At 36.5% G+C, this 15884-nt stretch overlaps 1 protein-coding gene across 5 annotated transcripts in view; it reads right to left on the bottom strand.

Moving 5' to 3' along the window:
* NFIB (nuclear factor I B) overlaps positions 1–15884 on the bottom strand; it is a 162446-nt gene that overhangs the window by 37067 nt on the left and 109495 nt on the right. For all 5 annotated transcript variants that reach the window (XM_027744919.2, XM_027744921.2, XM_039384478.1 and 2 more), the window contains exon 6: positions 15278–15396. In XM_027744919.2, the coding sequence (XP_027600720.1) occupies positions 15278–15396 (119 nt within the window). The remainder of the gene's footprint in view (positions 1–15277; positions 15397–15884) is intronic.

Raw genomic sequence — 15884 nt, 5'->3', positions numbered from 1 at the left:
TTCCTTCCAGTTTCCCTATCAACAAAAACATCTCTTTAGAGCTAACTATGTGAAGATAACACACTAGCAGGGACAAATGTATGATTTCTACCATGCAAGCTCACTGATATTTCATAGAGCTGTATTCTGAATTACTGTATTCTTTCTAAAAGTTTAAATTAATTAAACAACATTTGTTGGACTTTGCACCAAATTATTTCAAAGTTAATTACAATATTTTTATAGGACACACATCAATACTGCATTTGGGTTCCATTTCAAATCAATGGTACTAACTCATGTTTAAAGAAATTGTAAGTTCTTAAGCAATTACTGGACAGGAGCCACTTTGCAGCTGATTTTCCTACATGGACCATGTAGCTTTAAATGGATTTTTGATAATTTTAATATCATACACTGGTACACTATATTTTACTATTCTGGGACACATGTAATCACCTCAGAAGTCATAGAAAGGCCTGCAAAATGTGAATGTCTTATTGAAACCAAATTGGAGCAATACTTTCTGAACTGGATAAACATTAAGAGTGGGTTTTCACCCTGAAAATAATACTTAGAGCAGGACCTATGAAACTGAGGCTCCACTTCTCTGCTCTGTCCCGTCCTGCTGCCAAGCCCTGTATAGACACTAGCACCAGACCCCGAGCAGACTCTGGTTGTAAACCTCCATCAATCCCCCTGCAACTCCTGCAGTCCTCTTTGGCCCTGACAACTAAGTCTCGTGATTGCCAGGATACCCTGCAAAGTTCACATCTTCAAGAATGCTGTTGCAAAAGGATTCAGTTCAGCAAAACCTTCAGTAAGAACAAAGAACTGCTTACAACAGAGCAATTCAGCAATCATTCTGTCTTAACAGATGTCGAAGGTTGTTGTTATGATTTTGTTATACTGATCAGTTGCAATCTAATGTTCTCAAAAACACTGAGTGCTGACAGAGGCAGCTCTAGTTGTCTTTAAAAATTTGGTAAATCAGTTTTGTTGAGGAAGAAAATGGAGGAATATTTTTAATAGCTCAGCAGGTAAAAAAAGAAAAAAACTTGCCAGATGCTTACAGCTTTGTTGAATATATTCTGCTAAGCTAAGAAATAATTTTTTAAATTGCAACACTGAATTTTCTTAAGTTGAGCTTTGCACAGGTAAATCATGATAGGAATAATCCTGGAATGATTTTCAAACATTTCACTATGTTTGACTTTCTGCTGAAATGATAGCCCTAGCTTCTTCATATTAGGCTCTAGACCCATCAGGGTCTAGAAAATTCCCACACTTCCCCAACAGATATGAAGTGTTATAAAAGTCCAGGACAAAATTAACTGGCTATTGTCTTTGTATTGTGGTTCTGTCTCTGCAGAAATGCTGCAATATTATAATCTGAGAAAAAAGATGAGTGTCTAATAGCTTTACAAACACCATCTCTGACTACAACACTGTGGCCATCAGAAATTGTCATAGAATTTATCAGTGACCAAATATTTTGGTGACTCCACCACATATAGTCTATTGCAAAAGGGAGAATGTACAAACAGTTTACTTCAAATTAAAACTACTGCACTTAAGTCTCCCTAATGGGGAAAAAAAACCCCAACAAATCAAACCAAACAACCATGGACTGGAACTGGAAAATCTTTTCCTATTGTAAAGCTCATATTCAACAAAAGAACACATGAAAGAAAGGTTGCTTATCTCCTGAAGGTCTACATACGTCAGCAGCTCTGATCTCTGGAATTCAACAGAGATTTAGTTTGATTGGGAACTGTTACTTCATTCAACACACAAAAGTTGTGTTTTTCAAAACCAAAATATTGTAAATGCTCAAAGGAAGTATGTTTTATGAAGTGCAATCTAATCATAATACCCATTAACCTCTCAGTGGCATCACTAATTTGAGAAGAATACACTGAAAAGGTGATTGGTACCTATGATAATCCTAGCATTCACTTTAAAAATGTGTAATTCATGCCCCTACTTTATAGAAATAAGAACTGTAGCTAGCGCAAAGAAAACAAAGAATAAATTACAAATCAAACTTAGTGAACTTCTCATACAGCTGACTCCCTTCTCATCATGGTAATGTGAGCCTGGAAAATAAAACTCAGTACTGCCATAAAAATACTTGTTACCCACCAAAACAGCAGCTTGTATGCTTGCCCAGCACACCACCATGGCATACCTTCAGAAGCCTTGTTATATATAGCAAAGCGACTGCAAAGAATAACTGCTGAAGTGTAGGCAGCAGCTTCTTTTTAAACCAATGCACTTTGCATTGAGAAGTAATTCAGATAGTCTTTTTCCTCCACAACAGTCACAGCTCTCCCCACGTGTCTGGCCGTCATGATGGAGCATTCCTGCTCCTGCTCCTGCCCCTGCCAAGTAATACATAAAGCCAACAGGAGAGACAGAATAACTCTTTGGATAGGTTAGGAAGAAAGGCTGCAGCCATCTCCTCCTTGACCAAGAGAGAAAGCTTCAATATTTAAGAGGAAAACATGCGAGATATGTTTCTTTGGAGAGTTGCCAGTTACAAAAACAAAAAAGTGAGGAAAAAAAATTTAAAAATGCAAAGCAGTTTTTCAATGCCTTTAATTTTGCATAAGAAACAGAGCCTTTGAATACAGCACTTTAAATCACAAAATCACAGAATAAGCCCAGTTGGAAGGGATGCACTATCCCCAAGAGTCACACCAAGAATCCTTAAACAAAGGTTGAGCTAAAGTGACAGTGAGGCTTCATATGATTTTACTAGTAGTTTCTATATAATAGAAAACACATACTTTTCTCATTTTAAAACACGTCTTATTTTTTCCACATCATGTAATAAAGTCTAATAGCTACAGAGAACTTAGTTATATACTGATAATTACATAATGAATGACATAGTTAAAAAAAAAGCCATTTGCCCTTATGACCATGTTAAGGTTTCAGGAATGGGATTCCAATCCTTACTACTTTGAGAATTAAAAAAAAAAAACCAATAGACTTTTGGAAAAAAAAATGTTAAATACAGATGAAAAGCAGAAAGAGGCCAAAAGCACTTGGACAAAGTTATTGAAAGGTCAACACTAATCAGATCCCTTGTCCCCTCCTGCCTAGAATTTTCTTCAAATGTGAAATTCTCAGTGCTGTTCCAAATCACTATTGCCTGTATTCTTATATTACTTTGGAGATGCAGCATGCATGAACCCAAATGGGTGGCATGTTATACATTTTAAAGCACTACATCAAAGTAAAAAGAGCTTATGCAAATAAAAATAGTTAAATCATCTCATCTCCCAACAAGGTAAATCTGCCTATATAGGAAGGCAGAAGAGCTACTGTGAAGCATAGCATATGTAGCCTGTTCATCAGCAGCTTGCACAAATGGTGCTCCAGATGTATAGCTGTTCAAGACAGCCCAAGGCAACAATTTTGATCAATTCTAATGTGATAAAATGCTGTAGGGAAAGTGCAGAAATGTGTTTACATCAGCCTTTAATTAAACTGTTGTTCGTTTCCAAAGAACTTTAGGAAACACTAATGAGACATGAGTTTTGGCAATTTCCGCATCAGAGCAAAGACCCTCTTCCTCAGTCTGAAGCATCGTGCCATCCAGGCAACTCCTGGATGAATGTCACCTTGGCACACCACTTGGCAAGGCCACCTGTTAGAAAAAGTCAGCTGGAACTGAGCAGTGATCTGGAGCAATCCACCTGCCTGTTTCTGGACAGATGACCTGTTTTCTAGCTCACCACCACAACATAGCAGCTTCGCTTTTTTTGCTGATGACACATGCTCATGAGTAGAGTTAAGAATCGATAAAGAAATATTAACTATCTTTTAATCCAGTTAATTCTTGAACTCTTCTTACTAGTATATTTTCTACTGCTTAGTTTCACAAGTCCTTTTTTACAAGAAAGACTTGCAAACAACAATCTGTAAAGATTTATTTTACAACTTATTAGTGTAGCATCATCTCCAGAGAAAACAAAATAAAACCATGTCCAATTTTATGTATCACCACAGCGAATGAGGAAAACTATGCAGTCTACAGCACCTCTGTCAAGCTATAAGAGGTACCTTTTCATGCTACAGTTTTAAATTAACTGATCCTTTCCCAGAGGCAGTAATTAGGATAATTTCTGGTGTCAGGACACACTACATGCATCACATCCAGCTGGGCCTCACTCTCCACTGCCTTCATCACATCTGGTAGGTATGTACGAAGCACACGTGAAAACTTGGGCAAAATTTTAAATTCACATTGTATAGCTGTATGATGATGAAGAATCATAACAATTCCCATGGTGCTCAGAAGAATCTGTTTTGCTTTACACTTGCGGATGTGAAAAAGGAGCACAGACACTCTGAACAGAGTCAACATCACCAATTTTCAAATAAACTCAATCTGATTTCCTTTAGCACTGTAAGCATTATGTATTTCTCAGCTGTGGGTCTTAATAAAGCACCTAACAATGAATACTGACAGCTGAGTGACTTTAAAGCACAGCCATCTCTCACTTATTGGAAAAAGGCTTTGTTATATCTGTCCTAAAGACTTTGCACCAGGGCTGAATGGAAAGTAAGAATCCTGCAAATTAAAAAATTTTAATTCATTTATCTTTTCAACAAAAAGAAAAGAAATGGGGACATATTTTTGTGAATAAATAGAAGAGAAAATCAGATGTGCCTGAAAAGCTGGGTGTCTGAGACACTTGACGTCTATAGCAGAGAACGACCGGCAAGAGTTCCTATTCTGTATCAGACAGAGATTAGTCTTTGCAACTAGCTCTTCCCTTTAAGAAATCTGTGCTCTAATCAATGACTTGTTGGTGTCTCATCGCCCTTCACTCTAAGTTTTATTTTGGACTGGAGAGAAACCCTCTTAAAAATTTATTTATTTATTTACATTAAAAAATCAGTTCTGGTAAACTATGTTTTCCTGTATGAAAAAAATCAACAAAATAAAACAAAAGCAACAAAAATTCACAATCAATTCTCTTCCATTAATTTCTGAGACATGTTTAGAAGTACTCAGGGTGAAGGCCTTTGTAGTCACTTTTGAGAGAAACAGTGGGGTCTTACATGAAGATGCATGAGCAGTTGAGAGTGTTCTGAACTTTAGGAGAAGCCTGTGTTAAGGTTTGGAAAAAGCTGCTCACTTCACGTTTAAAAAACTGATCTCCATTTTATTTTTGCTCCTATATCAAGTGTGGAAAAGCATTTTACATATGAAAATTTTATACTAGATCAGAATATTTCAGTGTACAAAGATTTGATAACCTCTCATCTTCAAATCAGCCTACTTAGTGCCAATGTTATTTTCACAGGCATACCTCCTCTATTACACAATCCAGTCCACCAGACTGTGACACCTGTTTTCCCATCAGGAACCATGCCCAAGGCTAATTAAACACTCTGTCATGCTATTCTGCCATTTCACAACAGATAAGCCACTTCAATCTATTATCTTTTGTGATTTGTATTGAAAAACTTAGGAAGAGGAGCTAGACTAGAATTTCTACCAATATCATTTTCAGTATTGTAAGCTGTCAAGCAAAACAATAAAACAATATTTAAATTCAGAAAAGCTACAGTAAAATGACTAAATTACTTGTGATACCAACTGAATTATGTCTTTGTTCATTAGTCTTCTAATAAATTGCACTATTTTATTTTGTATTGCTCAATAAGTATTAATATACATAAGAGAAGTGATACAAGAACTTCCAGACAAATGAAACACAAAATCCTTTAAATGGTGTGGACATGTCATTCTTCTCATCCTTACCCACATGAACTTGCAGAATACTCTACTCCATTACTGACTGCCACAGTCTGTGGGCTGTGTTGACCTCAATTACTTTCTTTTCCTCAACAGAAAGGGGTTTGTAAAACAGACAGTATATTTGTGGAGGGGGAGGATAGGGAGGTGTGCTGGAAACCCAGATGAACCTATCTAGAAACAAATGCAGGATACTTTATGTTGGTGTTTGTGACTAACTGTATAAAGTTGGACAACTGAAATACTCCACTGCATTACTGATTATCCTACATTTTATGGACACAAAGCAAAACAACTCAGCATAGCTCCTGTTAAAATTATATGCACAAGCTTTTGGAAAGTATAATTCTAGTGCATGGTCATTTAAGTTAGGGTAATTAATATATGTTTCCTAAAATTACCTTTTGAAAATTTTTTCACTTTTAACAAAAGGCTTTTCATAAAACAAGGCATGAGGAAAGATAGGATGGTCAGATTAAAGCATAAATATTGAATATGTGTGCATCAAAACCATCCATATCCCAAAGTAATTTCAAAAAACATTCAACAGTAGGGCAAGACATACAGACCTAATCCCATAACAGTTGTTTGACTGCATCATATGACATGTAAGTAATTACCTACCATAGTGAAGAGATTATTCCTATTTAAATTTGTATGTATTCCCACTAAGATTAGGCTGAAACTATGGCATGCTGTTCTGCAAGAACTTTGGGCAGAAATTCTTAGTTCCCATTCTTTAAACCCATCTTGTCACTCCTCACCAGAAAGCAACAGTAAACCTCCTAGGTAAGGTTCATAATCAGCATGACTATGATCTGCTGGCATAAAGCTGGCCAGCCTTCCTCACCTATCCTCACCCTCAGCTCATACCAGAAACATGGTGCAGCTGTGTGAGCCCCAAGATGCTGGTGTCACCACAGAGACCATGGGGATCTGGGGTGTTGCTGCTGGAAAAAAGTGAGAATGTCTCCACCACCTCCACAGAGACCCACAGGGAGCAGCCGCAGAGCGCCAGACTACACCTCTGCAGCTTCTCCTGTCTCAGGTCTTCCTACAGCTTCAGACTCAGTTTATCCAACCACCTCTGTACCAACACAGCCATCAGATGTCATATGGGAAGTACTCAGGAGTAATACAGAACTCAGTGGGGTTGCCACCTGTTAAACATGGAGCACCCACTGCAAGTAATGAGGCTGATTTTGGAAACAGAGGTAAAAAGCATCAGACCAAAAATACAGCATTGCTGTAACGAATATATATACCATCACTAACAAAGCTACATGAGGCTCCAAGAAATCTGCACTACCACAAAAACCCTTAAGCACAGTGTACAGTGTACTTTAGGTATTTGACTACTTTTTTATTTAACTTTACACTTCAGAAACAGACTGGGCCATTTCATCATCTATGAAGCAATATTGAGAGATTTGATTCCAGCAGATAGCTGTGACAGAAGAGCATTCTGGGAGACTGAGAAAATCTTATTAAAAAACAAAACAAATTATAAAGACTTTGGAGTACATTTCAGTCATTTATTAAATTATCCTACAGAAAGTCATCCAGACTTCAAGGAAAATGTACAGCTATAACATCTCATTAATGCTGAGACTCCAAGGACCTTGGCTAGAAAATAAAGTCAACATTGTAACCGTAACTGCAAAAGTCAGAAAAGTATTCCCAGTTTCTACTGCAATAGGATTAAAGGGGAATTTGAGATAAAATCATGTAAAGGAATGGTCTTGAATGGAGAGAAAATCATTAACTCATTTAAATATACTACTTTGATCAAGTTTGATACAGGTTGTATGAAAGCAGTAAAAAAGAGGACCTTTCCAAATATATCTACCTATACAGCACAGAAACAAAGAATTTATGAATGAAGACAAAAAAGGAGAGGTGCCCAAAAGAGTTTCAATATGTGGGCTAAATTACTTTTTTTCATCTCATGTATGTCACATAACATTCTTTTCATAAGTGAAGATATTCTGCACCACATCAGTTAAATCATACAGGATAATACATACCCTACAAGGTCTACTACAAGCTTATCGGTTTCAAAAATAGTAATGACATCTCTTATTCAGCAACATTGGGACAGGAAAATGACGCATCATAGTTCCTGGGCCAAATCTTGCATTAATACATGCATTTTATCACTAATTTCAATTAAAGGACATCTAGAGTCACCGTCAAGGTAACATGATGTTTCCACAGAATAAAGTTCATTGCAGAATAAGTGCTATGCATACAAGAAAAATATGCTTTTGCACTTACATCTTTCACTGGTCTATATGGGGGATCTTGAGTGTATTTCACTCACTAATCATGCATAGAAAACATTAATTAATAGGCCTTTCCACAATATATTTGTCAGAACAAAAGACAAAGAACCTGTAATGAGATTTTTTTACAGTGACTTTATTGAGCAAATAACAGCCATTTCCAGGAATGCAAAAAAAGGCAAACTTTTTTTGTATGTTTCCCACTGTATCTCCTATTCCTGCGTTTGTCTTTCTCTCTATTTCCAAATATTTCTTTACTCCTCATTCATTCAAAAACTGAAGTTTTCATGGGCTGAAAGTCAGGTCGCTGCTCTGCCCAGAAAAAAAAATTCCTCATCTGCTTCTCTGAATATTTGAAGATACTAATGAACAGGTTGCAAATTGGTCTAAAGCTATTCTAAACACAGAAAAAAAATATAATCTCTGTTGCTTTACTTTTTGGAGGGAGTGTAAACTTAACATAATTCCACTCAGTAATGGAGGATGTAAATTTTCTTGATGTACAAACACCTTCACTCATTTTGAGATAACATTTTGGTTATCCTGTTCATGCATTATTATTTTCTCTTTCTCTGTATTTTTATTAAATAAGCATTTGAAAGTGCCTTCATCTATTTTTCTATACTTAGTGCCTTTCAAACTTTAAGAATAAGAAAGCACTTTTCATCTTCATGAAAATAATATTTTACTCATTTTATGTACCAGCAGCTTTTCTTGCCGAATTGCCCCTATGGAAACAAAAAGTAAAGCAATTCCCTATTGGTTTTAAATTTGTTTTAACTATCGCAGCAGAAATATTGATTTTTAACAAGTATACACAATGTTCATTCAATGAAAACTACCAATGTCTTGTTCTGCAACCAAGAAGAAAGAAAACCCAAAATGTCGCCTCCCAAGTATGACTTACTCACTAGAGCTGTTTGTTACTGTGATGCCTCTTTCAGCATCATAGCAGGCAACAAGCTAAGAGAAGTCATGGCTAAGAATCTTCTCTGGAAGTACACATTGAGAAGTTACTCGGTGGAAAGTACATCTCACTTTATGAAAGTGAAGTTATGAAAGTTACGAAGTTATGAAAACATCAACTGGCAGCATTTGACTACTGTGCTAACTAGCCAAAAATACTAGTTCACTAAGTTTATACATATAAGTCTATACTAGTTAAAAACATAGAAAATTATATCTATTGAGATAGCTAGATATAAAACGTTTGTGTGTGTATATATTTCTTAAAGAGTATTTTGAAATAATAAAAAACACAAAGGCAGAAGTAACAAGTTACTAACAAGACATAAATTGCTTTCAAACAAGCTTTGAGATACAAGGATTTTGAGAACTCGGGCTGAGTCACAAACACAGAACTGCGTTTATTAGACATTCATTAAGGTAAATGTTTGCAAGATGAATTAGACTGCTAGATGGAGTCTGTGTTTCTAAAGCATTAACCTTCAGAAACAGCACCAGGAGCTGGAAAAAATTCCAAACCCTGTCTAACACAGGACACCAAAAAGCTAAGGTGATCTGTTACTGTTCTCAACTCCTGGACCACATTAACAACTTCCTCTTTTAGTTCCCTCACTTTGAAAATTAGAACATCCTCCCTTGACGATTGATGAGCCAAAGGCCCAAGAACAAAAGAGCCATTGGGAAGGATCCCAGTGGAGAAGGACTGTCCCGTGGATGGGGAGAAAGCAAAAGGGGACAAGTGTCCAGAACAGGGGTATCCGACAAAGGGGGTTGGGACCTGAGAAGTGGAGAGTTCAACAGCTGCTGGCCAAACAAGCAGTGAGGGTAGTCCAGCTGTTTCAGTTTTAATGGTGTGCTGGCATCTTGGCTCTTGACTGTTGGTAGAAGTGGGTGAGGTGTAAGAGAACTAACATGATGAAGAAACTATAAAATTCACTTCATTGTACATTGACATTCAGTATTTCTAGACAACTGACTACTATGGAAAGCCACATGAATCAACTTTTATAACAGCATGCATAGTTGATAACCCCTGTTTTATTTATTTCCAATGTACACATTTTTGTAACACTAGAACAGTAAAACAGATCTCAAGGACAGATACTGAAATTGTCTGCAACTATGTTAATGAACTTTGTCAAGACAGCTTTCAGAAGGAAAGCCACATACACATACACTCTGCTCCCCTCTTGTCATATTCCTGTTCCCTTAAAGAAACGGTTAAGGGAAAAGTGTCTGATTTACTTACACGTTAGTAAATCAAGATGTCCAACAACAGTTCTTAGCCTATTAGGTCCTAAGTGCTCTTTATCAATTGCACTAGTCACTAATTTTTTATGTATTTTTAATAACTTCCTCTTCCAAATTGTGAGGTGGATTGGTTTTTTTTCTACCTGCATAAAATTTCTAAATTTATAACACAGTCAGCAATTTTACTCATGCAGAAACTTATATTTATTTCACAAAGTCTTACTACTGCAGGAACTCAAAATTTTGTTTCATATGGAACCATGTAAAGAATTGAGTAACAGCAACCTGGAAAAAAGAAGATTGGAAGAGATCTACAGCAAGTTATTTTTTAGATATAAAATATATTTTCTACTGATAGAAGTGTTAAGACACGATTCAGACATTTTTGAAGTTATTAAGACATCCAGTTGGAAGAAACTAAGCACAAGAGAGAATAAATAACTTGCACAACATCTCACAGAAGACACAGCATTTGAGCTCCTAATTGTCATGTTAGGACCCTACAAAAGTAGGGTAATGCACCATTCTCAGAGATGACTTCACTTTCTGGGACTGTGGGATGTTTGAAGAATGGTTAATTACTTGGAAGGCTAATGGCAAAGAGAAGGTTTGGGAGAAACAGTTGCAGTTATAAACCTGCCTATTTGCTCTACCAGAAGACATCAAATCTGTCTCAAAAAATCATGCAAATCGAGCAAGGTTTATAAGTATTTAAGACAGCAAAAATAATGGCCCAAACTACAGACTCTTCCCACAACAACTGTATGGCTGTACAGTAAAAAAACATATTGTAATTCTGCAGTATTTTTTTAATTTGTTTTTGAAACTGTTACATATACTCTTGTGGTTGCATGTATTTTTAAAATTGTCACAAACTTTTTTGCAAGGCAATGAAGTAAACATCCAGGACAGTATCATGGCTTCATAGGATTTTCTTTTCTTCCATAAGGATTTATAATCTGACTTAAATAAATACAAATAAAAAATTATTTTCAATTTTAATTTTGGTTAATTAGAGGAAGTTTTATATTTTTATATCAGATCAGTAACATAATTCTTTGTGGATTGTCTTTAACCAAGTTTATGCCATTTCTAAACTTACTATTTTTCAAATACACTTACTTATTTCTGCCCAGAATTACATCCTCAAACAGCCAGCTCCCTGAAAATAGACTATAAAGTACAACATCTGGAAATCTTATCAAAATATTTTTGGCAGCAGTATAACAGGAAGACAGTTAACAGCAAAAGGACAAAATCTGGAGTTTTGCAACTGAAAGCAGATTCTGGTATGAGCAAGATTTTGCTGTAACTGGGGTAGATTTACTTTACTTAGTTTCATGAATGCCAAGTCCTGGCTGCATCACAAGTACTCCTGTAGTCATTTTGCTACCCCTCATGATAGAGAACCTACAGAAGTTGCACAGAGAACCTATAGAAGCTATGGAGATTACAGCAGAATCACTCCTCTCCTAATGCCTACCCACTGACTAAACTACATGGTATTTGTTTTTGAAAACAATGAAAGGTTGATCTAACTTGTTCTACCCCACTGCAAATTTTCATCTGTCCTCTTTTAATCTCAGTATATTTATGTGGTACTCATTAATTTTTCTCCTGTTTTCTCTATCAAAATTGTAAGATATCTCTTACACACCTATGAAACTCTAACTATGTTATTACAATCTGCTTCAGCTAGTATTGTTTTATTGTGTTTATTTCCAGTTCCAAACTACCACCATCAAGACATTTCTGCTTTTTTACAAATAGAGTTAAAGATATGAAAAGCCTGCATAATTAAAGAGTCTTTCAAAGCTATCTAATTGCAACTTCTATGAAAATACATTACACTTAGATATGGAGATGAAGAAATTAGATCTGTCTATCTAAGCTCAGAAGCTCTCTGTCAGGTTTGAAACTTAGACAATGAAACTGAAATTAGTAATGCTGTATCTTAGTATCAATCCCATTCTTCATTTTATTTCTCTTAGAAAAGTAAAAACTGCATTAGAGTGAAAGACAAGCTATCTACCCATAAACACGATATCTCTTCATAGTCTTATTTGTGGGTACTGTGGAAATATTCACATTTCTGATGCTGATGACCTTTGGACACTGCCTGAAGAAGCAGTACCTGTTGTGACTATATGTGTTCCCTACTGACACCATATGAACACAAATGTGAGCCCAAATGGCTTATTTCTTTTCATTTACCACTAACTTCATATGGCATGTGGATACCCATAGAAGGGAAGTAACACCAGTGAGATCTCTGGCATAGAAACCACCTTCAAACTGCTATTGCTATTAGCTTTGTGTTTGCAGGAGTAAGGAAACAGAAAAAGAGGTTTTCATAAGCACTGTATCATGGTAAGATCAGTGTGTCTAAAGGGAGCTTTATACAGATACACGCTCTTATGAATCACAGAATCATCATAGAATATCCTCAACTGGAAAGGACTCACAAGGATCATCAAAGTCCAGCTCCTGGCCCCGCACAAGACAGCCCCAGGAGCCACACCATGTGCATTGTCCAAACACTTCCTAAATTCTGGGAGGCTTGGTGCTATGACCACTTCTCTGGGGAGCCTGTTCCAGTACCCAATCACGCTCAGGGTGAAAAATCTTTTCCTAATATCTAACCTAAATCTCATCCAGACACAACTTCATGCCATTCTCTCAGGTCCTACCATGGGTCACCAGAGAGCAGAAATCAGTGCCATGAAGATGATATCAAGTATGTTACAAACTAGCAGCAGAACAAATACGGCAGGAGCTGCCACGTACCCCTTCCCAGTGAGGCCACGCATCAAGGACAGGCATTGCAGTTACCACATTACAGGGTTTTTGCAACAGCAGGATAACCTCAGAAAGTGATTGGAGCCAAACATAACCATTTAGGGGCAAAAGGTTTATGTTTCCCTCGAGCAATGGTTTTCACTCTGGACAGTGGTATATCTGTGCCTTTGCAGGAATGGAAGAACATCTTAAGGACAGAAAAAACCAAAATTCTTTATAGTGTCTCAAAGACAATCTCTCTGCCAAGGATCCAGTAAAATTTCACTAGGTGCAGTAGTTCTGGAAGACACAATATTCAGGGAGGCATGCCAACTCCAGGAAGCGAAAGTAAAATACACTGATCTAAGTCTGCCTCCTTTATTCTCTCTTCCTCATTTGGAGTTCACTGGTTTATAAAACATACAGAGTTAAAGGCTGTTTCAGTCCAGAAGTCTAGCTACCCTGTGGCACAGAAATTAAGTAAAGGTTCATTGTAAATATACTCAAGCAGTCTGAATTTTAACATTGTTCACTACTGATAATTGTAACATGAAGAAAGTTGGTAAAACTGAACAAATCCAGGGTTCATGGAGCATGGTTCTTTGCAAGCAGAATGATTCAAGACCTAAAATGTAATTGAGATACTTCAGAACTACAGAGATAATTCACGAAAGGCTGTGTCAGCAGGACTTGTGCTCAGATGTCAATACAGCTCTGCACTTGTCAGAAACCCCTATAGCTCACTCAGCGGCACAAAAGGACTTAATTTCAAAACTGGAGATCAGTTTAGAGAGAAACAATGGGCTGTTTTAACAATTACAAAAATAATTTATCTAAAAAATACAAAATTTATTTGAGGTACAATCTGATCTTTCATGAAAATACTAAAATTTCCTGGCAAAACAGGTAGGAAAATATTTTGCATAAAGAGGAAGATTCTGGCTGTCAGAAGTCCTATTTTCTGTTCCTAAATTTGGTTAGGCAAAGCCACAGGTAAGATTTTTTGTAAAGATTCAAAAGTGAACCCTGCAAGTAGCTAAAAATAAGACAATACCTGAGTCTCCATGAGAAAAAGCAAGTACAGAAGAAATTATGAAGAAAAAGACTAGTAAATATTGTGTGAGAGGAACAGCCTAATAATGAGACCACAGATCAGAGGGTAAGCAGAAGCAGATTAAAAGGAGACCAACTACAACAGAAATGCAAAAATAAAAGGCAGCTAAAATAAACACCAATCACATGCTACCTTGCACATGGAGATGAAGGAGAAAACTTAGCAGGAAAAAAAAAGAAAGAGAAAGAAAATGGAAAAAAAAAAGCCTTAAACCAATATAAAAATGAGATAAAACCAAAGGGTCAGTCAGTTATTGAAAAACGGAGAGCAATGATGAACAGTGGACGTGGAAAAGAAGGGCAAACATCAGAACATCAGCAAGGGAAGTAATGTCTTTTTCTCTATTTCACTTGTACATACTGTACTGCACATTTCACAGACTCTCCAGATAGCTGCAGCACCATGGATCAGCCATAGGATCCATTAACAAACACTGTTTAAATATAAGTGTTTAAATACACTTTCACACCAAAAAAGGGGAGGGAAAAGACTACAGTGGCATCTAGGTTTATAAAGCATCAAGATAACATGAGGGAAATTGTGACAATTAATTTCACTGTTTTGACAGACATAACTTTTTTCTCCACACAAACATGTTTGTTATTTTGGATAACTCAGAACACAACACTTAACCAACATCCCTTAGCATATGGATATAGTCCCACAGAGCTACGTGTGGGCTCTTCAGAAAGAACTATTGGACCTATTCTGAGTCACATGGTGTGGACTAAATGCACATATATAGGAGTCTGTCATGGTATAACAGAAACTGCATAATCTAGTGTTGACTAAATCATAAATGTTTTGGTTTTTCCTTGAAAGCACTGTACTTAAAATTCTGCTGGGATGATCACAGTATACACAATATCGAGTACCTCACTTTCCACACATCTTTTCAAACAATAAGTCTATCGCCGGATGGAAAGATTATTACACAGTTGTTTATACAATATCCTGTTGACTGCTAGTTTTAACTACATTTACAAAAGCAGCATATATATACTCCAGACAGAAAAAAAAATATTATTCTGAAAAGCCATCATTTTATTGCAGGAATGGAAAGGTAGATGCAACAACTTGTATATTTGAATATACTTCAAGATAAAATAATCCCATGTTACTCACCTTGATCTCTTTCATGCCATGTCCGACTCCCCGCAGCTGGTGAATTTGGAGAAGGATAGAAGTCTCCTGTTGGGCTTGGCTCCATATTTTCATCTATGGAGATAGTTTTGGGTCTTTTGCTGTTGAAGGATTGTGAAATTTGGCAGTGAATATGATATTCAGCTAGTAGTGGTATATAAACTGTTCGGATTTCAACAAATATTTCAATAGAGAGTAATTCAGGCTTGCAAAGGAAAAAAAAGTGGATATTAGAGCCTACATTAACTTGCACAGGTGATGTTACTTAGTAATATGTAATGCAGGTATGTGCTTGCATTTTTCATCTGACTTAATATTTCAGAGATGGCATGAACGGGTAACATAAAATCTACCAACATTTCACTGAACAACCAAGAAACCAGTTGCTGTAGCCTACCAAAGAGAGATTGTGTCATGAGGGTATTAAATATTACACAGAAACCAGGAAAGCAAAACAATTCACTGTAAAGTATTACTAATAAAGACAAGGTAGAACAGGACCTTTTGTGAATGTGTAAATGAGGAAAAAATGTATTTTATTGTATTTCATCAGATCAAACTCCTAAGCTTTTCAAAGGGGTCTAGCTTG

The sequence above is a fragment of the Pipra filicauda genome, unplaced genomic scaffold (genome assembly GCF_003945595.2).
Source record: "Pipra filicauda isolate LSUMZ 115617 unplaced genomic scaffold, ASM394559v2 scaffold359_size756093_pilon, whole genome shotgun sequence".
Taxonomy (NCBI): Eukaryota; Metazoa; Chordata; class Aves; order Passeriformes; family Pipridae; genus Pipra; species Pipra filicauda.
This window is presented reverse-complemented; position numbering and strand designations above follow the sequence as displayed.